General features: G+C 45.8%; 1 protein-coding gene across 1 annotated transcript in view; it reads right to left on the reverse strand.

The window, feature by feature from the left end:
* Positions 1-24,619, reverse strand: part of CNTNAP1 (contactin associated protein 1) — a 419,356-nt gene that overhangs the window by 61,043 nt on the left and 333,694 nt on the right. The window contains exon 17 of the mRNA XM_069634419.1: positions 6,713-6,931. Within this exon, the coding sequence (XP_069490520.1) occupies positions 6,713-6,931 (219 nt within the window). The remainder of the gene's footprint in view (positions 1-6,712; positions 6,932-24,619) is intronic.

The raw sequence follows: 24,619 nt of genomic DNA on the forward strand, positions 1-24,619 counted from the left end.
TAGTTCAGGCAAATTTGCAATGGATTTTAAATTATTTTGAGATTAATTGGTTTATATACAAATGTAAGTAGCAATTTTGGCATTTTTAAGTACACTTAAGTACAGAAAACCATTAAAAATGTAGGACCTCATTCCAAATTTGGTGGTAGTTCAGTGGTAATTCCGTAGAATTAACGCCAAAATCGTTTACCATTATGCAACCTGGTCTCATTGGTTTACACTGGAATGACAAGTGGTGGTAAGGCGTTGTTAGTCCCCATTGGACTCCATGAGGATTTTGATGGAATTACCCAGAGAAGTATTTCTGTTGCAGTGATTCTGATGGTTTAAAGTGGAGGATTTAGCATGATGCTGGTGGTAAATCCTCCTTTGAATGTCAAACTCTGTATTTGGTGGAGTGGTAGAAACAGCAGTAATTCCGTTACTGCCAAATAAAGTAACAGCATAACCACCCCTTGGAATTCAGCATAAGTGACACTGAGACAGAACGGATGGAAACTACAAGTGATAGCAGTATAATATCAGTTGGAATATCTACACAGAAAGCTATGAAAGGCAAAGCCAATCTACCTAAGTGCCCTACTACAAATGGGAAGTAAAATATGGACAGAATAAGTGATACAAATGTGATGTTGCCTTTAAAAATCTTTTACTATATCTGTGGGGTGGAAGAGGCTCAAGAATCCCACAAACAGAAGTCTGCTGCTTGCGATCATTCACTCACAAGTACATCTGAGAATGGTGAAAAGCAGTGATTTCAGGTTTGTGGAACAATGCCCTAAAGAGTTGACAAAAGTGCACTGTTTCTCTAAGGCAGTGGTTTCACTTATTCGAAATGCTAAACCGGACCTAAAAACATATGACTATGAAATTGATGTTGATACAGTGACAAAGAAGCAGACACAATTTTAAGAGCCACCTAATGAAGTATTACTGCAAGGCACTACATCTAAAAAGATAGTTGCTAAGGATAATATTATCAAGTCACACTGGGAAAGGTTGTGCTCCTTTTTGCCACCTATTAACAATCAAGGATGAGGTAGATTGGCTGTAGTCTCCTGGAATACGCGTGGCCATAGCCATTTTCTTGGCAGCACAGGATCATAGGATCACTTTAGGGACGCTGATATAGTCTTATTGCAGGAGACATGGCTACTATTTGACCCCGTTTTTGACAGCTTCACTGCATATTTTAGGAAGGCAAAAAAAGGAGAAAGGGGCAGGCCTTTTGGAGGCTTGGCCATTTTGGTAAATAATAGTATTAGATCCTCCTGAATGTATTCATTTGGCCACTAGTCCCAATTTACTGATGGTTGAGATTCTTTTTGATGAGGGACTCAAAATTGTCCTGGCAAATATCTATGATCCTCCTGGAGATGGCTGTACACTTGATATCCAACTCAATATATATCAATGTTTAATTGATAGATTTGTTGCAGATGGAGAGGTAAATGTTGTTCTGGGGGAGGGAGAGGGATTTGAATGCCAATAATCTGTATGATTGCCAGAATACTATGACTCCGGATGAAGTGAGAAGTAACCTTAATGTAAAATCTGAACGGTGGATTACCTTCTTTGCTGATGTTGATCTACTCATGATAAATGGTTTCGGAAATCAGAAATTAGGTCTGGAGCCTACTTGGACAAATGGTTGGTATTCCTCTACTATTAACTATATCTACCCTAATGCCGCCCTTTATGACCTCCTGACTCAGTTCACCATTCTGCCCACTCTTTTTAGTGACCACTCTTTATTAACCTGTTCCCTGATGGTGAAGATCACTGAAATTCCAATCTCTGATAACATTGGGGAAGTTGTAGTGTTGGGTAAGGGAAATCAGCTGGGATGGTCCGATCGGAACCTGAGTAAAGCCAGCAATTGGGGTAAGTACCTATAGATTAAAGAAATGATTAAAATGACTGCGCAGGAAGCTGTTGAATGGATTTCCATATGCATGCACAATATGATGCCAATGGGACGAAAACTGTTTCCTCATCCATCAACACCTGACTCTATTTCCACCTTTGACAAAATAATACACCTGGGAAAGAAAACAAATGTGTAAAGCTGTAAAAGCCATGGAAGATACTGCCTTTTCCTGGGCCACATATCATTTGGAAAAATGTAAAATAAAGAACTACAGGAACTGGGTAGCAGATATCGAGCCTCTAATGATAACGTAAATTGGCAAGCTATGGTTAAAATTATTCTGGCAGGAGACACCAATAAACTGTGGGCAAATTTCAGGGCGGTCTCCAGTAAAGGCAATCAAGAGCTGGCCTGCAGTATAGACCGCGAAACCTGGGTAAAACATCTAGATGAAACATTTAGGGGAGATTTGAGTTTGATTAAAAACACTATAATAAACTTCACAATACATCGAGAGGATGTCATAGACATTATTAAGAAACTAAAAACATCTGGTGCCACTGGCCTGGATGGGCTGTGTAACCTTGTTATTAAGTAGAATGCTGATATTTGGTCTGACATTCTACTTATTATTTTCCAAAAAATGATAGATACTGGAGTGATACCCAAGTGCTGGAATACTTCTAAAACAATACCCATATTGAAAAACAGAAACAGAAAGCTGCCCACACCCTATTTACAGACAGAATTTAGCAGCAACATTTCTCTATGCCCTTGAGGCCTCTATTATTGACTGGACCTCTTGGGCTGATTAATTGAAGGACTGATTTGGCGCAGAATCTTGGGATTGACTAACTACACACCTATTGAGGCTATTAGGCTGGAGATGGGATTCATTTCTCTCTCTACTCTAATTAACCTAAATAGAGCCAATTTGTATTTTAAGATTATCTACTCGTCTCCTAGTTCTTTTCTGTCTATATTGCGTACCCCGCAGGATAATGTTAACAGCACAGTGTTGAAGGAATTTAAGACCATGAATGAATGTTTTTTTGAGAGGCTGTGTTGGACACTGAGATGAGAACATGGGGAAGGTATACTGGTGAAATCCTTATATGACTCTGCTGAAAGGTTCGATTGGGTTAATAGTTGAGAAGGTTGCTAAAATGAAGTCCCTTTGCACCTTCTCTAGGATGGCCTTTAATTACAAGAAACCCCAAGAATATCTCAAACTTCTCCCCTCTAGGGTAGCACGTAGGGTTTTCCTGAATATCAGGTTACATTGTCTAGATGTACTCGAAATGAGAGGTGCTTGGGTTGGAATCCCTGTACAGGAAAGAACTTGCAGAATCTGTTTGGATAAGCAGGAAGTTGAATCAGCTAGACACGTTCTTACTAAATGTCCTGGGAGGAGATCTACCTATGAACGATACTACACTAACTTTGTGGAAGACATAGGTAATATATCCTGCTAATCATTCTGGTTGGGATGTATGTTCGGCTATAGCCACAGCAAGATCATTGCTATTACGCAGGTATGGAAATGTGCAGATAAGCTCCTGCAAAAGTTTGAAGACGATATGAAACTACTGGTAGAACTTTAAAAAATTCATCCATCGATGTGGTAGATCTGTTATATCTGCTGGTTTGAGGCTCTGCCTTGTTCTTTCCTTAGGATTACTCTGATTCTATATTATTTTGTCATCTATGTTCATGTGTTCTGATTTTCTCTTCTTCTTTTTAAACTTTTTGCTGTTATTCTATGTGCTGATCTTAATGAGATGTATTAACTTCTCTTTTATATCAGTTGGATCTATGATTGTTTTTAAGTCATTTGAATTTGATGTATTCCTAGTTTTTCTGAATTCATTTCTTTGTGATATGTATGTGTAAAAGTTTTTTAAACTTCATACATAATAAAAAAATAAAAACAAAAAACCAACCACCCCTTTTTTTACTGGTCTGCCAAACTCGGAATGAGGCCCGTAGGATTTAAAGAACACTTTACTGGGGCGTCAGGTTTATTAATTAAGAAACGATTCGGAAACATATTGGCAAGTGATATTATTTCTAAGCACATTAGGCCAGTGATATTAGTCATAAATTGGAGCATTCTGTAGAAAGTGTACAGAGTGGCTTGTGAGTTCTACCTTGGATGTGTGTAGGAATGTATTGGCATGTCAATTAAACATTATTAACCGTAAAGTCTTTTGATTCTAATGAAGTAAGTCAGTTTATTAAATCCTGAAAGCGTTGGCACACATCTTGCTTACCTAACCATTATGAAAACGCCAGAAGGCAAAGTATCAGTTGATTACATCTTTTCACCAGCTCACTGTAATTCGTATGGAGCATTAGTGATAAATGTGCATGGTGTCTTCAAACACATACCGTGCCCATATAAATTAGGCATATGTGAATAAGTTAATGCTGGACAGTTGGGCATGCCTGCCACTTATTTCTCATGTATCCATTTACTAGCAGTGCAAAGGAACAGAAGATGGCAATTGCTCATGAGGACCCAAGCATGGGCATGTGATGAATGTATTTTGTCCTTTTGAGAATGGAACATTTCTAACAAATAATGTGAACGGTGGATACAAACACATACCATGAATGTGCAAAAAAGTAATTTGGAATCTAATATGTAATTATGGGGAGTTGGGCATGCATGCCACTTATTTGACCATGAACAGCCCTATTACGCCCTGTGGAGCGCAGAAGGTCGAAGCCCAGCTGGTTACAGTGGCTTCTCAACACATTATATACCTGCTCCAACCAATGGTGCAGAGATTGAGGAGGGTTGCCAAGGTAGGCTGGCCCAGTAAATTCAGGTTCACCAATGGGCTGCTTTACTGCTGATTACAGCAGTAGACTTGTTCTTGCCAGGCTACCTTTCTTTTTGACTAGAGGTTTCTCCTTAATAGCCACCTCATTAGGCCAATTGGCATTGCATACCCACGTGCTCAGGAATTGTAGGTGTAGCAGGACATTGCATGAAGCATGTCCTAATCTGCCTGCCTAATCTGTAGCCTCACGATTCCCATAATGTGCCTCCTCCCAGGATCCCTGCTCAGTGGAGGCTCATGTGACCACCCATTGTGATGGTGCAATAACATGTTGTCTATGCTTTAGCTCACCAGCCCCACCCTTCAGCCCACTGCAGCAACGCCTCCACAACAAGGCTTTGCGTTGAATGCGGAACGTGAAGTTCAATTGGCAATGCATGATGTGTCAGACTTTGGAGGCGCTCTGGGATGCAGCGGTCAGACTCCTCGACTCCCCAGTTCTCTTTTTGGGAACATTCCATGGAATGGTGGATGTATTCTGCTCTCTCCACTCGGCTCACACCAGTGAACACTGCAAGTTTACAGACTGCTAGGAGGAGGCACACATCATGACAGTGTCATTTCTAACCCTGCCATGATTTGTTTTTAAAGTGTGACAGACGCGGGCATAAAAGGGGACGGAAATGCTTTTTTCTTTTTCTAATCATTTCACTGAGATGGGCCCTTTAACAGCCTGTCTCTGTGAAATGCGCTCCCTGCAACCAAGTCATTGCTGCGAGCCTGTCATAGGTAAGTGTCGGGCGCGCACTCCCAGCACTAATGTGTGCAGGAGGGCTGGACGGCGCATCTTTTATGCCATTGTCCTGCCCTTCCAGAAATGCTCAGGTCATCATAGTGAATAAGGTGTCCTGAGCATTTCTGAAAACAGCACAAAAGAAATAAGCACCTTCTCTGCGCTCCTTTCATTTGCACTATCTTTTGAGGATCTGGCCCTATTTGTTTATTTTGAACAATCCTGTACACCTGTAGAAATAAAACCCTCTGTTAACCTGATTCCCTGATTCCCTGGTCTGGCCTGTTGGTTGATCCATGTCTGCTGTGCAACATTCTCTTATTGCACTGAGCCACTTGCATTCATGGACTCCTAGTTCTGTCCCAGTGTTCCAGGATTGGGGATGCCATGTTTCATGCACCACATCCAAGGCCTACAGGAAGCAGCCATGTCCACGTTCAGTAACACATATTGGCTAATGGCTGGATCAACACCATCCCTACTGGCCCGCTACGCCCACGTGTCAGAATAGGGCGCTCAGGAAATTCACCCCAGTTTGCCCCGGGGTATTCATTCACTGCACTTGTTGTTACTGTTCTGAGCATATTGTTCCTGCTTAATTCTATTGTATGTGAATATTATGCTTACTTGTCTTCTGAGTTTATTCCATCTGTGTATGCATGTTCCGAGCATGTTCTTGTGTGGTATGCATGTGTGTCTGTATGAAGAGTTGGGGTGTGTGTCTGTGGTATGGGTGGGATTGTGCGGCTTGTGTGGGGTGGAGTGTATTGTCTGTACTTTGATCCACAGCATATTTTCTGCGTGGATTGTGTTTATTTGCATTCTAAGTGTATTGTATTGGCATACACATATTCTGCGATTGGTGTGTGTGTGTGTGTGTGTGTGTGAGTGTGTGAGAGAGAGAGAGAGAGGGAGAGAGAGAGAGAGAGAGAGAGAGAGAGAGAGAGAGAGAGAGGGAGGGGATATGGATTACCAGCATTTGTCATGTTACCATTATTGATCATTGTTAATATTTTCTTGACTATTGTAATTGTGTATCATATCTATCATAGGTAGCAAGTAATATGGAGTTAGTGGTTTTCAGAATAAACACACCGAGTGAATAAAAAAAAATTCCTGGAGTTATTATATATAATGTTCTTTTACCTCCCGCTTTGCTGGCTGACCCCCTGGCTGACCCCTCAGTGAATTCTCTAATCCTTCTCAACTCTGTACCCATGTGTACGCAAGTGGTCTTGTAACATTGATGAAGGGACCTACCCACGGAAAGAGGTTGATCGAATGTCAAGTTGATGTAGCTCTGATACGGGGTCAGCTTTATCACCCAAGGCAGCTTATCCACCTTCACCCTGGCCAGCTTCACATTGAGTTCCGCCTTCACCTGATGCCATTCGTCATCGTTGAGCGGGTAGGGGTATCTCACAGTCACATTTTCATCTCCTTTCCCGATGTCATAAATGAAAACAAGATCTGTTGTTGCTGAAATTAAATTAAAAAAAACATTATTTTATTATTTATTTATATAGTGCACCAAACCCGGAGGTATCTAGGCACTTATGCTTAAGAAATTGGTTACAGTGCTTATGGTAACAGGCCAGAATGAACAAGAAACAGTTACATCGTTTACATTATATGCATATATATCAACCAACCCTTTCTGTTCCTGTTTTTCGTTGGTCGGGACCAAGTTGTGGACAATGGGAGAACATATTGACTCAGATGAAGGAATATCTATAAAATAGACCTTTTGCGCACTAGGCCAAGTCTATTGGTCTATCTTCAAAACATTCCTATACATTCCTATTCATGCTCAAGATATCCAAGTTCACTGGGGGAGAATCCCAAACTCCAGCCAAAAGGTCTGGAAAATGTTATGTGTTTAATAACCACCATGTTTCCCAGAACAAAAAACAAATGCAACTTCTGATTTATCGCTCAGATATTTTGCCAGCAAAAAGTATGGATGCATTTATGAGGAAAACTATCAAATACAACGCTGAACCAGTCAATTTTTCAGAGTCGCACCTGACACAAACGCTGAAGCTAAACTTTAAGAGAAATCTGACCTCTTTTGTGCACATGATTCACAAGCAACTGAAGGAAAATTAAAGTAAGCTGAGCATGTCTGAATGTGACCTAATTCCAGATGTAATGTGTTTTGTGAGAGCTTCCTGGTGTTGGTTGTGATTGGACATTTGCTAATTGTTTTATGCATCCCCATGGAATTATTGCACACAGACACAATTAACCTTACATTGCATATAAGGGGACATTCCAGCATCAGATGATCTGCAGCCTGCTTGGTCTGGGTTTTGAATTGGTAATGGAATGAAGTTACTCTGATTTTCCACACGGGGCTCATCCCTCCTATAATTTATATCGGGGAGAAGTAACAAAAGGTGGAAGGAAGTGACTGTTTTTCTATAATGTAGCCCACACGTCAGTCAGAACAACGAAAGGCAAATCGAGAGATTTCAGGGTGCTTGTCTGATATTTGACCAAATCTGTTGTGTCTACCCAGAACTGGTAGAGGTGCAGACCTATTAACAATTCTCCCAAAGTCCCTAAAAACCTTATTACCTTAGGCTTTGTCTTTCTACACTATTATTAATCCCTACTCTTCAACACACATTTGGAAAGCAGATAAAAGCAATAGTATATCAGTTTCGGGATTAGGGTGAATCAAAGGTTTGGAGATTTTGGCACAGTTGATTCAACCCACTGTCCTATGCAATGAAGATTACCCCTGCTATCTGTGCAGGGAGTATTAATTCTATTAAAGACTAGGAGGCGAGCATTATGCTTCAACTTCTTTAATTCACTACTCTTCAGCAGTTTCAACAAAACTCCAAAAAAACACAACAAAACACTGAAAACAGTCTGAACAGACTTTTCATCCTTTTGAACTACAATCCCCATAGTCTCTGTAGTCCATCACACTCCATGCCCAGTAATAACCGCTTCCTGTTCCTGGGCTCCTCCTCTCTTTTACTCGCTCTGAAAGCCCCATTGCGAACATCACACTAAGCCTTGCAACTGGCAACGACTCGAAACACTCCAACTAAATATCGAACTTCCTCGATTCCAGGCGACTACTGCCGCTAGACTCCTACATCAGTTATTCTTCTGCTCCTCTCCTAGACATAAAAGAAAGCAGAAAAATCAGGGTGGCGTCCATGTATTGACATTATTATCATATCATTACTTTATGCAATCTCATAATCTCTTATACAATACATAACTTGGGTGGGAATTTAATGCTCGCCTCCTAGTCTTTAATAGAATTAATACTCCCTGCGCAGATAGCAGGGGTAATCTTCATTCTATGACAAGACTGGAGGCGAGCATTATGCTTGTTCAAAGCTTCCCAACACTGTGACTGCTAACTTCTCGGTCGGCTTAAAATAAAATTCTTTAAAAGTTCGATCATTCGACCAGACTGCTGTTAGCATAATATCTCTAAGTGATACTCCTGTCGTAAAGGCTTTAGACGCCATAGCTCCTCGCACTGAATGCACCCCATATTTCTCCACATCTATCCCTGCTGCAAGCATGATTTCTTTAACCCATCGGGCTATCGTAGCTGTGGATACACCCTTGAAGGGTTTTCTGCGCGCTATTAGCAATTGCTTAATAGTAGCTGCTCTGAATTCTGCTGTCCTACTCTCGTATTCCTTCACGCAGCTTGCTACGCACCATTTAGCTCTGCTTGGGAAATATGGGTAGTGCACTGACGAAGTTCCCGTCTTAGTTCTTCCCAATATAGAGAATGTCACACCCTCTGGTCCAAATGACTTTCTGTCTATTTCCAGCGCTCTTATGTCTGACACTCCTTTACAAGACACTAAGCACAACAACATAGCTAACTTTCCTGATAACTGTTTCAGAGATAAATATTTGTTGCTGTGCCAACTTTCCAACAGCTTAAGCACTGATAGAACATCCCAGACGGTCTTATAACGCGGCTACGGAGGCACTCTAAACTTTGCTCCTCGAATAAGCCGGACCACTGTTGGGTGCTCGCCCGCAGGCACTCCTTTGATAGGGAGGTGCCCTGCTGATATGGCGGATCTGTATACTCCTATGGTGTGGAACGCATTCCCGTCTTGCAACAAATGAGCTAAAAAGTTCAGAATCATCACTACAGGCGCAGAAACGGAATGAACACTTCTCCCTCTGCACCAGCTCGTCCACTCGGCCCAAGCCGCGTCGGAGCTCCTCCTAGTGGATGGAGCCCAGGATTCTGCGATGAGCTGTGCAGCTTGAGACGAAAGGCCTGGCAATCCCCAGCGTCTCCTGATATCCTGCACTCTCAGAGGGTGATATGACCCAGCTGGGTCCGTGAGCAGGTGCTCTCCTTCTGGGAGCATCCTCAGGTAATCTACTACTAGCTCCATGAGGGCTGAGAACCACACTTGCGACTTCCAGCACGGCGCTACTAATAGCAACTCCGCCATCTCCCTCCGACACTTTGCTAGAACTCTGCTCAGCATCATAAATGGGGGAAACGCGTAGTGTGGACCTCCGACCCATTCCTGTAGGAACGCATCCGTCCTAAGAGCTCCCGTGTCCAGTCTCCAGCTGAAGTACTCCGCTGTTTGGGCGTTCAATCACGATGCAAAGAGGTCTATGTGTACTGGTCCCCATCTCTCGGTCATTCTCTGAAATGCTGCTGGATCCAGCCTCCAATTGCTGGAATCCGTGAGGTATCGAGAGTTCCAGTCTGCTATGACGTTCAGCATCCCGGGAAGGTATTCCGCTGTGACGGACGTCTCTGACTGCAGGCAGAAGTGCCAGAAGTCCTTCGCTAGTTTGGCTAACATCCTGGATTTGGTTCCGCCCAGGTGATTTATGTACCGCACTGCCGATATGTTGTCCATCTTCAGAAGGACACACAATTTCATCCTCCTCTTCGTGAAGGCTTTGATCGCAAAGGATCTTGCTAGGAGCTCCAGGCAATTTATATGCACACAGAGTTCCTCCTCGCTCAATTTCCCTCCTGTCTGTAGGTCTCCGCACCTTGTGCCCCAGCCTAGCCAGCTGGCGTCGGACTCTATGACCAGATCCGGTCTGTCTCCGAAAATGGCACGACCATTCCAGGCGTCCATATTCTGTAAACACCATTCTAGTTCCGTCTTGGATTCCTGATCTAGCGGGACCAATTGGTGATATCTCAGGCCTTGCTGCAGGTGCCTTATCTTTAGCCTCTGCAGAGCTCGATAATGGAGTGGTCCTGGGAAGATGGCCTGAATAGAAGCCGCTAACAGCCCTACAATCCTTGCTAGAGTCCGGAGAGATACTATCTGGCTCCGCAGATAACCTCTGAGTTCCCTCTTGATGTTGCGGATCTTTCGAGCAGGGAGCTCGAGCGTTGCTTTTCTGGTATCCAGGATGAAACCCAGAAAGTCTAGCCTCTGCACCGGTACGGTGTCTGATTCCTCCTTGTTCACTAAAAATCCTAGGGACGCTAATAGGTCCAGTACCCACCTTGTCTGGTATCTGAGGGTCTCTCGCTCTTCCGCTAGTAGCAGGAGATCGTCCAGATAAATGATCATCCTTATTCCTTTCTCTCTTATAGCTGCCGCTAATGGCTTCATCACCTTGGTGAAGGCCCATGGCGCTGACGCAAGCCCGAAGGGCATAGACTTGAATCGCCAGAGCTGCCCTTTCCAGCGAAAAGCTAGGAAAGTTCTGAATTCTTCTGCTATCGGGATAGTCAGGTATGCATCCTTTAGGTCTAGCCTCGTCAACCAATCCTTCTCTCTGAGCGAGTCTCGGAGCTGGTGGATGCCCTCCATCTTGAAGTGGCGGTACACTATCCACCCGTTCAACTCCTTTAAGTTTATGACTGGTCGCACTTTCTCTTTTCTGTGCACCAGGAACATGTTGCTTATGAACGCGGGGTCTCCCGGGCACCTTTCTATGGCGTTCTTTGCTGCTAACAGATGCAGCTCCTGATCTAGAAGACTCTGCTCTGTGCGCTCTAAACGCTGCTGGTGGGACCTGCGCCCCTGCACAGGTAGCTGAACAAACTCTAGGCACATGCCTACAATCGCTTGTAACACCCAGGCATCGCTGGAAAGCTCACGCTAGTTTCACAAGAACATGCTTGTTCTCCCTCCCACAGGAGGATAGTACGTTGTTCTCACCTTGCGTGAATCCTTGTCCACGACCTGCTCCTCTTCCTCTACGACCTCTTGGGAAGCGTCCTCTGGACGGGAAGAAGGAGTCCTGTTGCCTATTCTCCCAGTATTGGGCTCTGGGATTCTGAGGTCTTCTTCCACCTTGGTTGCGACCAGCCGAGCGACCTCTGTGGTGATTGGTCCCTCCAAAAACTCGATTGGGGAAAATCATCCGAATGGAAGCCTGCGCCTTCTCCAGAGACGCGTACGTGCCCACAAAGCGCCGCATTTCTTTGCCGAAGGTTTCTCCGAAGAGGAGTCCTTGCGCCGCTTCTCCGGCTTTGTACGAAGCTAAATCACTTAGCTTAGAATCTATCTTCAATAAGAGGCCTCTCCAGCGCTCTGATGCAATGGCGCAGTTCGTGTTCCCTAGGAGGCATACTGCTTTCTGCGCACAGCCTGCTAGGGCGTCGGGGTCCACTTCGTCCCCGGTATCTTTGGCTCTTTCAGCCAGGTCCATTATTTTTGCAAGAGGCCTGGCCAGGTCTAATACTTTCTCCTGGCAACTCCTCCAAGACCTATCGATACCCTTCCGAGGGTCTTTGCTAGTTTTCGACACGAAAGTCAACATTTTAGAATCTAATTCAGGTGTCTCGGCAACCTTCCCTGGGAGATCTGGTCTCGGGCATTCCGCTCAGAGACTCTGGCAGACTTCCTTGTCCAGCGCTTTTCGCAACCTCTTTGTCATATATTGAGCCACTCTTGGCGAGGGCTGCCAGTCCGAGGATCTCGGGTTCCGGATGCTGTCCGGATCAAACATGTCCTCTTCTACCTCCTCGAGGTGCTTTTCTTTGCGGATTCTCTTTCCTCCGCTAGGTCTGATCTCTACCTCTTCCTCTTCCTCTTGAGAGGGAGTTTCGCCTTCCTCCAGATCTTCTTCCGAGCCTGGGTCCTCTTCTCCATATTCTTCGTCCCCTGGAGAGGAGGTTGTGAGGTCCGGCACAGTCTGACGCTGCAAAAATGCTTGATGAAGCTTTGCAAAGGCGTCGACGACCTCCGGGGTCTTTTCTTTTGCCCCATCCGAAGGGCCCTGGGGATCGAGAGGGGCTTTCCTCTTTCGGGCCTTAGTACTCCCCATACACCCTGCATCCGAGGGTTCAGCGGGCGTGCTATCTCCCCGTCCGGTATTGTCCAAGGGCTGGTGTAATATCGCCTCGAGGGACTCCAGCCTGTCTTGCAGGGGTCTCACCCCTTGAGCCACCGTATCTATAAGCAAACTTCCCAGCACCTGTTTTAAGCTGGCAGCCAGATCTGACGTCTGCTCCTCTTTGCTCCATTCAAACTCGGACATCTTGCTTGGGTGCTGTGTGCCTGTTGTACCCAAAAGGGTGTCACTGCACACCCTTTCACTACAAATGCTTCGGGGTCTGTATGTATGACCCTTCTTTATCTTTAATATCAACTTGTTTTTTCTTATTTATTTTCTTTTTTTTTTTTTTTTTCTTTCTTGTGGCTGCCCCGGATGGGAGATAATTTATATATATGAGCCTGGCATGGGCTGTTTTTGTCCAGTCCTCTATGTTAGAGGAACGACCAAAGTGACTCTTCTCCTGTCACTGTGAGCCTCGTGAGGCTTTCTCACAGCTGACTGCTTTATCCTTTCCCCTTTCGGTCGTGCGCGCTTGTCAGCTCGCGCTTCGCTGACCGGAATGCTACTTATGGAGAGGCTGCTGCCTCGTAGCTTAACAATGCTAGTAATATTAAACTATTATCACCGCCGGGCCCGGCTCCTCGCGTGTGCTCTGCTTCGTGTCGCATAAATGAATGCGAACACGGAAGCAAAGCAATCGGCAGCTCCGCCACCGCAAAGGTGGGGGCCGTGAGGATTCGATTCCTCACGCGCTGCTGCTCTGACTCCGCCTCCCCAAGGGAGGGGGCCGTTACACAGCACGCGTATCCCTCGCTGCCTATGAGAGAGGGAACCGGGACCTGGCTACTGAGCGATCCCGCGGACCGCTTATGCCCACTACGACGCGGCTGACCCCTTGCTGTGCCGGACATATGGCACGGGGCGCGCGACTCAAGGGAAGGCCGCCTGAACGAACGGGCTCGTAGAACTCATGCTGAAAAACACTCGGTTACACTGTATGACGCGCCGCTGTGCTAAATACAAATGCACTCGCAATAAACAATATGAAGCTCAAAGTATTATTGAATCAACCTCTCTGTGCTCTAACCAGATCTATCCAATACTGTATCTAGCCTACGCTAGCTGGATATATATTTCCACAAACAGTAGGGAGAGAACCAAAATAGTACTTATCTGCTTGAAGAGCAGTAAAAGAAGAGGAGGAGCCCAGGAACAGGAAGTGATTATTACTGGGCATGGAGTGTGATGGACTGCAGAGACTATGGGGATTGTAGTTCAAAAGGATGAAAAGTCTGTTCAGACTGTTTTCAGTGTTTTGTTATGGTTTTTTGGAGTTTTGTTGAAACTGCTGAAGAGTAGTGAATTAAAGAAGTTGAAGCATAATGCTCGCCTCCAGTCTTGTCATAGAATTCGATAAACTAAGTAGTAATCTATTTGCATATTTAATATTTGCACATTAACATGTATCTTGCAGGGTGGCTTGCTGCCGAACAGGGGGGATGCGAAGCCGCTGACCTCCTCATGCTCGATCGCCCGATATCCTGATAAATGCTGATATTCCCAAGATCGGGATGACTCGTATCACCTGTGACTACATTTACAGCTCGTAAGCAGCACGAACGGGCAGCAAGCAGGCAGCTGCGACTCGCCCGAGCGGAGCAGCCAGATTCTTGGAGCTTGCAACAATGGCTCCCCGCCTTCCCTGGGAATAGGGGATTGGGCAGACCCGCCTTGAGACGGGCTGCAGACAATGCCTGTGCACGTGGACAAGAGGAGGTGTCTGGCACCGTGTGGAGGTGGCCTGGAAATTAGTCAATGAGCTGTGTGTGATTGGCTGTAAAGGACCCCAAAATAGTGAAGGGACAACAGCAGAGGCCACACCAGTTTGTGGCCAGTAAGGGGAAAGAGTGCCTGCTGACATGGTAGCTGCAATTCCAGGGGGTAGCGTGGTCACACTGGAGAGCCTAATGGAAGCCATACAGGAATCTAGGAACTCGCTCGATGGTAAGGTGCAGTCGGTGGGAGTGGAGGTGTCGCTGGTGCGGGAGAACTTGATGAAGGTTAATGAAAGAGTTGCTGAGGTTGAGCAGAGGGTGAGTGACACTAAGGACCTGGTGGCCGTGTTGTTCGATGCCCTGATGCTGCCGCAAGGACCCTGGAGGACAGAGCTGAGGATGCTGTAGGCTGCTCAAGGAGATGTAATGTGCAGATTTTGGGTGTACCTCAGGGTGAGGAAGGTTGCTGTGCGGAGGTGTACCTTGAGCAGCTGTTAACCGAAATGGTGATTAGAAAGGGCTGTCAAAGTGGTTTACGAATGAAAGACCCCATAGGGTATCCGGGAGCAGGCCGTTGGTGGGCGCCCCACCATAAGTCCTGATTGTGAAGTTTTAGATTTTTTGGGACAGGGATGTGGACCTGCAAGGTGGCGGGAGGCGCTCATCATATTAGGTCAGTGGTTTGAGGATTCTTATTTTTCCGGTTTTGACCGAAGATAAGTCCTCTAAGGCAGACCCTGCATTGTTTCCACTGACCCATCGAATCTCTAACCATTCAATCCTGCCCCTTGCAATGTGTAATCTCTCATTATAGAGTCTCCTTTTCACTGAATATAACCTGTACTCCATTTATCTGTACATATTGATTATAACCTGTGTTGCATCTGGCTAAATATTTGAGGGTAGCCCTGCATTGCATCTAGCTGAACATAGATTTCAGCTAGATGACTTAGAGAGCTACACATATGAGTGTAGCGCCGTACTTCATCTAGCTGGATATTTGTGTGTAGCTCTGTTTTGTATCCAGTTTAAATATTTGAGTTGTAGTTCTGTATTGCATCTAGCTGAATATCCGAGGGTAACCCAGTATTTCTGCTAGCTAAACATGTGTGTCTAGCTCTGTATTGCATCCAGAAACTTGAGTGAAGCTCTGTATTGCATCTTGCTGAATATTTGAGGGAAACCCTGTATTGCTGCTAGGTGAAATTTGAGTGTGGCTCTGTACTGCATATAGCTGAACATTTGTGTGTAGCTCTGTATTGCATCCAGCTGAACATTTGTGTGTAGCTCTTTGTATTCAGCTGACATTCTGAGTGCTGCTCTATATTGCATCTAACTGAAATCTGAGTGTAGCTCGGCTTCTGCATCTAGCTGAATATTTGAATGTAGCCCTGTATTGCTGCTAGCTGAACTTCTGAATATATCATGATGACAAACTCACGGACCAGAGGGGCAGTCTGGCACACCAGAAGACCAGCCAATACTCCACCCGTCCTCCTCACAGATCATACCCTCTGGAGAAACACACCCTATGAATCCAGTCCCACCAAACATATTGCTGACTAACTCACAGACCAGAAGGACACTCTGGTGAACCAGAAGACCAGTCAACCCTCCCACCCGCTCCACCGATCCTCACAGATCCTACCCTCTGGAAAATTGCACCCCACCACTCCCCTCTTCCCAACCACCCACCCCTCCCCAACACTCCCACTCTTCTCTCTGGGGGAACACTCCCCTCCACACCTCTCATCTCCAACTGCCTCTCCCATCTCTATCACCCCACACTGTCCTTTCTCACACCCATGCCCTCCAAACCCGCATGCACCTCAACCTTCCCATCCCTAAGTGTCGCCCTAGCATCCCTCGCCAACACTCCCTCCTCAGCTGACCTGCCAACCCTTTCTCACACACCTCAGGCATCCAAGCATACTTTCGAATCTCATCTCTGCACGCCTATCCTTACTTATACCCTTCATCCCTACCCACACCCTTTATCCTTTCATCCTCTCTCTCTACCCCAAACCAGTAAAGTCCCTCTTTAGCAAATGTTCTAATACTTACTCCCCCCAGCAACCTCAATATTCCCAGGGAATTCAGCAACTCGAGGTCACCCCAAACCTCACTCTGCCCTCTCACTCCAACTCCACTCTCCAACTACCTTTCTCAACAACCCTCCTCACCACCCTGCACCCCGCAGAACACCCATCCACCCCTGGAACCCCACCTGATACCGCATCACACACTCTCCCTACTCCCCGATCACACTTGACTTTCACCTAAGACTTCTCACATCATGAACACTCTTTCCACAAATACCCTTCACATCTATACACTCCACTCCCCCCAACAAGGCGTCCACCAGGGGATCGCCTCCACGACTATCTCAATCCAACCCCCACCAGCTCCCTTACATTTGCATCTTGAAGGGCCAACTACCCCCTCTATCTCCTAAGCTATGCCAGATCTGTCACCAAAAACAGACACACCATATTTGATTTCAGAAACCTGAGACAGCGTGTTCATCACAGAAACCTGGTTCTCTGACGACTTCGGACCCATTGCACTCAAGGCTTTCCCCCTTGAATACACACTCATCACCCACAACAGAGCTAGCAAAGAAGTCAGAATGGCCATCCTCTACAAACCTCACCTATCTATCTCACACTTGAAGGCACAGGTATGCAGGTCAGACTGTGAATCACTACTAGTTAATTCATCATCAACCCCTTGCTCAACTACAGTTTCCTGCTCATCTACAGGCAACACGGTTACAACAGACACTTTGCTAACGCCCTAAGCAATGTCCTAATGGCCATCCTGGTCTCCCACCCCTGCCTCACCCTACTAGGAGACCTCAACATATGGTTTGATGCCCCCGACAACCCCATAACACGACATGTCTTGGACAACCTGGAAGCCCCCAACATGACTCAGCAGGTAACAGGTGCCAATCACACAGCAGGACATACTTTTGACGCGATCTTCAGCTCCACTGACTTCTTTTCTGCGCTCCCCCCACAACTGGTCATATGGACAGATCATGCTGCCATCTTCTTCTCGCTCCTGCAACCCACCCTTCCTCCAAGAATGACTAACACCGGACCATCAACTCATGTCCCACTTTGGAACAATATCATAATAAACCCAGGCCTGGCCGACTCCCTGCTCCTCGATCTTCCCTCCCTACCAGTTGAAGGAGGACCACCTTCCATCAGACACTTCGAATCATGCCTCTCCAACGCTCTCCTACCTGTCACCCCCTTCATATCTACCCAATCCAGACAAGGCCCCTTGCCCGGGTAGTTTCCCCCATCCTCCAATCTCTCAAAACATGCAACCACTCCCTTGAACGTAGATGGGGGCCGACCCAACCCCCCAAAATAAAACAGGCTACGGTCATCAATATCGCATCTACAACACCAAAATCCGTAAGGCCAAAAAATCCTTTTACAAGAACAGAATCTCTATCACCCATAACAATTGCAAGGAGCTCCACAACATTATCCCAGAATTCATGCCCCCCATGCACCTCTCCCCACAAACATCTCCCAATCTCTCTGCAATGCCCTCTCCTACCATTTCTACAACACCACGCTAGAAAAAATCTGCACCATCGAAACGTAACTGGCAGGACTCCCACCCCCTCTACTCGCCCCCTCAAATGAACCCACCAACCAGCCCACCCCCTCCTATCTTCTCTTCTTTCTCTCCCATCTCTAGACCTGAATTCCTAAAATTACTGTCTGACAGCCACCCTCAGGATCCCTGAGTGGTTCATGCCCCCCCCTCCCTCCTTAAAGAAATCTTCACCTTAACCTGTGCAGACAGCATCGCAGGACCCATCCTTAACTCTTCCCTCACCTCGGGCATCTTCCGAGCAGCTTTCAAAATATCTCACATCAAACCCCTCCTGAAAAAACCTTCACTTGACCCCCCCTGCCTGCAAACTACAGACCGATTTCTAACATGCGTTTCCTAGCCAAACTCACTGACTGCACAAAATACTCCCATCTCAGTACTTTCAAGGAAGCCAGCCATCTCCTCGACCCTGCCCAGTCCAGCTTCAGACCCCTTCATGGAACTGAATCATCCCCAGTCTCCATGTGGGAGGACCTCAAAAACACTGCAGACACGGGGGACTGTGCTACACTCCTACTCCTTGATCTCTCGGCGGCCTTCGACACCATCAACCACAGCATCCTCATTGACAGGCTCCACTCCTTTGGCAGTAGGGTCAAAGCACTAAGGTGGATTTCCTCCTTCCTTGCCAACAGACACCAAATCACCAGCCTCCCTCCGTTCACTTCGTCTGCACACACCGTCAGTAACCAACTCCCACAAGGCGCCTGCCTAACCCTCTTCTATTCAACCGCTACGGGTTGCTTTCAAAGCCATGTGCATCACTCACTGAGCCCTACACAAGACAGGCCCAAAATACCTACAGCAAAAAATCACCCACTGCCACCACAACAGAAACCTGCAGCCAGTCACTGCTCTCCTGTTGGTGATCCCGTCTTTCAAATCAACCAGAAACATTTTGCATAGATGGGCACACCATCCCTGTTTCTGCCCATGTACATAAAATGGGCGTCTACCTGGACGCTGAATTAAATATGCAAAAACATTTCAAAGCTGTCCCTTCCTCTGCAGCCTACTCAACCAAACATATAAACCTTTCTAGGAAATTCCTCACCTCCACCAATTGTCTTACTTTAGCCAGAGCCATCATAGCTAGCAAACTTGACTACTGTAATGCCATCTTAGCAGGGATGTCCACTAAACATATTAACAAACTCCAATTGCTTCAAAACAACATCCTCAGAGCAGTATGGGGCTTGAGGCATTCCGACAACATCTCTTCATTAGAAAGGAGGTACATTAGCTTCCCATCAAAGCCCGTATAGAATTTAAATGCCTTGCTATTACCTACCGTTGCTTATGAGCTGATCCACTACTTCAGCTCTGAACAAACCTAGATTTGCTAGAAAGAGACCCAGCGGTTCCTGTTTCACCACCATCGCCCTCAAACTGTGGAAAGCCCTCCCTCAGCAGATCCAAGACGAACCTGCTTATGCACTCTTCCGTAAAAAATAAAAAACTGCACTTTTTAACAAATACATGTACTTTTTTGTCGGCATCACATATTATGAGATTGACTTACAATCTATGATGTAACGTAACTACTTACTGTCTGATTCTCAACCTAACATGTAAAGCAATCACCTTTTCTGTATGACTCAAGTTTGATGATGTAATGTAATTACCATACTGTGTTCCATCGAGTCCTAACTATGTACCTTTAGCGCCGTGATACCTCTGGGTTAGGGCGCTACCAACACATACAATGAATAAATACATAAATAAACATTGTATAGACTGGAATATTTTCAAAAAAGGTAGCAGGCGCCCCTCTCCAGAAAGAACATGGCATGATAACCTGTTCTGTGGTTTTTTTCCCACTTTGAGAGTTCGCAGCTGTTTGGCGTGACAATAGCCATTGTTACGATGATCTTCTAAGTTGCTTTGAGGTTTTTATGTTAAGGTTTTTGTGGGCAAGGGTTCTCTTCTGGGTGGTCCTTGGTTTTTTCCTTTGACGTCTCAGAATTGGGGAAACTTCTATTAAGACCCAAAGAATGAAGGAGATGAGTCTGAATGAGGCGGGGTTGGGAGGTCAACAGGAATTTGGAACTACACTATAATAATGGGGAATAGAGGTAACGGGACCATGAAGGTAACAATGTTGAAGTATGGGTTGATGAAGGGGTATTTTCCAAAGTTTCGCGGGCTAGTGGAAATGTACGTCGAGAGGCTGGGCAACTCGGGATGATATGGAGCAGCAGCATTCACTTTGGGTCCCTGAATGTGAAAGACCTTCACACCCCATAAAAGCGTGCAATGGTAATTTGTGATTTTAACAATCCAGAAATTACGTGCTCTTCCTTCAAGAAACCAAATTTAAAAGAGTGAAGGAGTATATGCTGAGAGACATGGAAGTGGGAGAAACCATTTACTCATCTGGTTTGTCAAAGAAAGCTGGGGTGGTAATTATGATTCGGAAATCTCTTGGATTTGAGACCATGCAGACCATGAGGGATATGGAGGGACATCCTAGCAATAAATGGAAGAATTGGTCACATGGTGGTGACAATAAGTTCTGCTTCTGCACCAAATCAACACCAGATAGCATTTTGTGAGGCAGTAATGTCATTTTTACAGACGTGTAAAACAGGGCTTCTCATTTGTGGTGGCGACTTTAACTTTATCGCTGATCCCTCATGGGACTGGTACTCACTGAGATCGGGAGCTATCCTACGGCATATTCACAAAGGTGGTAATCCGAATGCTCTCCGGAAGGAATATTATGTAGTAGGGTATCACCGATCAGGCCCTGGCCCTGGCCTGGCTGATCTTGTTCCTCTCTGATCAACCCTCACAGGTCCAACTTGGTTCCTTCCTTTCCTCTATCTCACTATCTACCTGTGGTGTTCTCCAGGGGTCTAACCTCTCTCCCTGGCTGTTCAACCAATACCTGGCACCTCTTGCACACTGCATTGCTGCTCTCTGCTCCAACTTTCAGTTCTTTCAGTGCTATGTGGATGACACTGAGCTTGTTTTCAGGCTCCCCTCAGCCACATATTCTCCTTCTTTCATCTCTGACTGCCTGACTGCTATCCAGGAGTGATGTGCCGCCAACGATCTCTGCGTTAATGCCAGTAAGATGGAGATTATCCTCATCGGCACACCTGCACCCTCCTTTCCTGTCACACTGGCCAGCCTCCCTTTGCCCTCTCCCTGCTCCCACCTGTGAGAATAAAAACCTTGGGGTCATCTTCAACTCCACACTCTCCTTTTCTCCTCACATCTCTGACGTCTCTAAGAAGTCAAACTACCAACTGCACCTCCTCAGATGTATTCTTCCTTTCCTCTCCTTCCAGCAGAAGCTCCCTGTCTCTAGAGCTCTGGTTCTCTCTAGGCTGAACTACTGTAACAGCCTTTTTCTAAATCTGCCTCCTTCTACTCTCCGCCCTCTGCAACTCATTCAGAACAGGACTGCGAGACCTGTCCTTGGCCTCAAACCCAGGGATCGTATCTCCCCAGCCCTGAAATCTCTTAATTGGCTCACAGTGGCTGCAAGGATTACGTTCAAGGCCCTCTGCATTGTTTACAAGGCTTTCTGGGGCCTTGGACAGCACTACCTCCAACTCTCACTTCCTAATTATCTCCCTTCTCGAGCTCGCCACTCATCCACCTCCAACTCTCTGATGGTCAGTTGCTTTTCCAAGCAGAAAGTGTGGGGGCAGATCTCTTTCTTTCACTGGGACCTCCCTCTGGAACAGCTTCCCTGCCTCTCTCAAACTTGAGCAGAACCATCTACGATTCCGGAAGCAACTCAAGACCTTCCTCTTCACTTCTGCTTTCTCTCTTCCTCTCCCCTGCTGATGAACCGTCTGTTCCATGCACCGGTTCACCTGGTCACCCTATGAATCTGGGCCCAGGTCCCTGCCTGTCCAGTTACTTCTGACACTGCCTCTTGGCTCCCCCAGCACTAGTGGTCTATATCTGTAACCTTACAGTCCCCTCTCTCTGTACTTATTATCCACCCATTGGCTGCACTTTCTGATTACCTGCACTGAGCCACCCCCTGGCTGCACTTTTTGATTGCCTGCACTTCTCCATTCCCTCCTTCCCCCTTTTGCACTTCTCCCCTTCTTGGCGCTTGCGTGATCTGAATGACACAAGGCCTAGTAAGATCATTGTTTTGTCCTCCATCTGTTTCCCCATCCTTGTCTTGTCGTGCCTATAATCATTGGTATACAAGCGCGTTATAAATGACATCATATCATAGCACAATGACACAGGAGATATACTGCGTCATATATATTTGGGAAGAAACCAAATCCACCATTAGTGGCTTGCTAATATCCGAAGGGGCAACCAAAAAAGGGGAAAGGACACTGCATGAGTCCAAACTGAAGTAAATGATTGCGGATAAATAACTAGTCCTGAAGGTTGGCAGGGAGCAAACTGGACGTAAAACTAGATGAGATCAGTGAATTAAGACAAGAGCTTAGAGACATTTGACAGGGGAAGGCATTAGCACAACCTTGCCTTTGACGCAGAATGTCACAAGAATAACTCAATCTTTATCGAGCCAGGGAATGCTGACCTAGACTGATGGCATAAAATATCTGGGGGAAACGATTTCTAGGGATCTTGCAGATATGTACGGAGTGAACTACCCGCTACTATGGGACAAGATAAAAAAAGAACTTTCGAGTTGGTCACAGCCGATTACTCTGTCCTGGGCGGCTCGCCTCGCGTCCATAAAAATTAATACATTGCTGAGGTTACTATTTGTGTTTCCAGCTCTCCCAATAGTCCTACCAGCCAGCTTCCACTTTGAAGTGAACAAAATGCTCCTTTCTTTCTTGTGGGCAAGGAAGAGAGTGTGACCAAAAAGAGAAACAGTAGGTAGCTATGGAGTACAAGCACTTTGTGCTGGTTACCGTGGGAGGGTGGATTTAGGTCCCTTACAGACGTTTGACATTTAAAATACATAATCATCTAGTATTAGCGCTACTATGGCAACTGTGGACAAACACCACAAATAAGGTTGGTGGGACAACCTGGCCATCGCCCCTCAGCTGTATGGGAACCCCTATCGGAGACAAAATCATTGACCCCTTGCGATTCCAATCATAGTGTGAAGCAGGGCTGATAAGAACGGGACAAGCATGGAAGGACAGGCATTTTCTACAGAAAGCAGAACTAGATGACGCCTTACAAATAGACTCTATACCTTACTTGGCATACCTGCATCTTTAACCAACCAGCAATGGTTGAATACATTGAATCGCCCATTGACGCAAGTCGAGCAAATACTCTATACCACTCTCCTCACCAGCGGCCATATAAATGCACCAAAAACCCCAAAACAGGGGGCTGATGGCTTACAGCTACTGGAATAAGAGGACCCCTGGCAGACAATTTATAAAGGGGTATGGTTTTCCTCCATAGCTGTTTAATATAAAATGCAGGCTCGTATTATGATGAAATCTCACTCCTCCTAGACTCTCTAAGATGTATCCCAATGTTAGACCCCTCTGCTGGAGACACTGTGGTATGATCAGTAATTACTGGCACATGTGGTGGGAATACCCATTAGTGCAAATCTACTGGGAAGAGGTGTTATCATGCATCAAGAACATAGACAGTATCGATAGGTCACTATCCCCGATGTTGGTACTATTTGGTACTATTTGGCTTAGAGAATCACGGGATGGATACACACAATTGTCACATATGTCAAGACACTTATTCTTCGCTGCAAGAGTTTGCCTAACTATGCACTGGAAGAGGAGCCACCGCTCGACTCAGAAAAAATTGAGGAGTAAGGCCTGTGAACTAAAGGATATGGGAAGTTAACCGCTATATTAATGAAAACACATGCTCACGTTGACATGGAGTGGCTCCTCTTTTTCGAATACTACAGATCGTAGAAGACACATAGAGGGTGAGATGAAAGAGACAGTGAGTCAATAAAGTACAAAACTGACCCAGAAAAAAATAGCTCTGGCAAAGAGTAATGACATGAAAACACAAACATGACATGTAACAATGATCCCTCACACACACTAGTAGAAACAAGGTCAGTACTTCTTTCCCGAAAAGACAATTCCCGTCGAGATAGTGCCGGTGGGTGGGGGGAAGGGAGGGAAAAGGGCTAGTCGGTCGTAGATCTGGAACTAAGGCTACCTGAGTTTTTAGATGAATATAATGGCAAGGCTTTAATTGATGGATGTGCGTATGTAATGTTGTAAGCCTACACCTGGACTATGTTGGTAGCCTGTGGATTCTGGACTTTGTATGATTACGTTTCCTCACAAAAATTTCAAGTAAGACATATTTACAAAAAAAAAACAGGAGAGAATCCACGCTGCAGATACAAAACTAAGAATCCAGAAACAGCAGACGGGTACCCAACGCACCCCATGCTTCTGGGAGATAGCCAAAAGCAAGGCTAGCCAATGCATTCCACTTAGACGAATTCATAGGGAAGGCAATGTATTGCATTGAGATGAATTTTTGAAAGTAGCCAAAGTATTGCAACTATATG

The sequence above is a fragment of the Ambystoma mexicanum genome, chromosome 13 (genome assembly GCF_040938575.1).
Source record: "Ambystoma mexicanum isolate Mex_15411 chromosome 13, UKY_AmexF1_1, whole genome shotgun sequence".
In the NCBI taxonomy this organism is placed as follows: Eukaryota; Metazoa; Chordata; class Amphibia; order Caudata; family Ambystomatidae; genus Ambystoma; species Ambystoma mexicanum.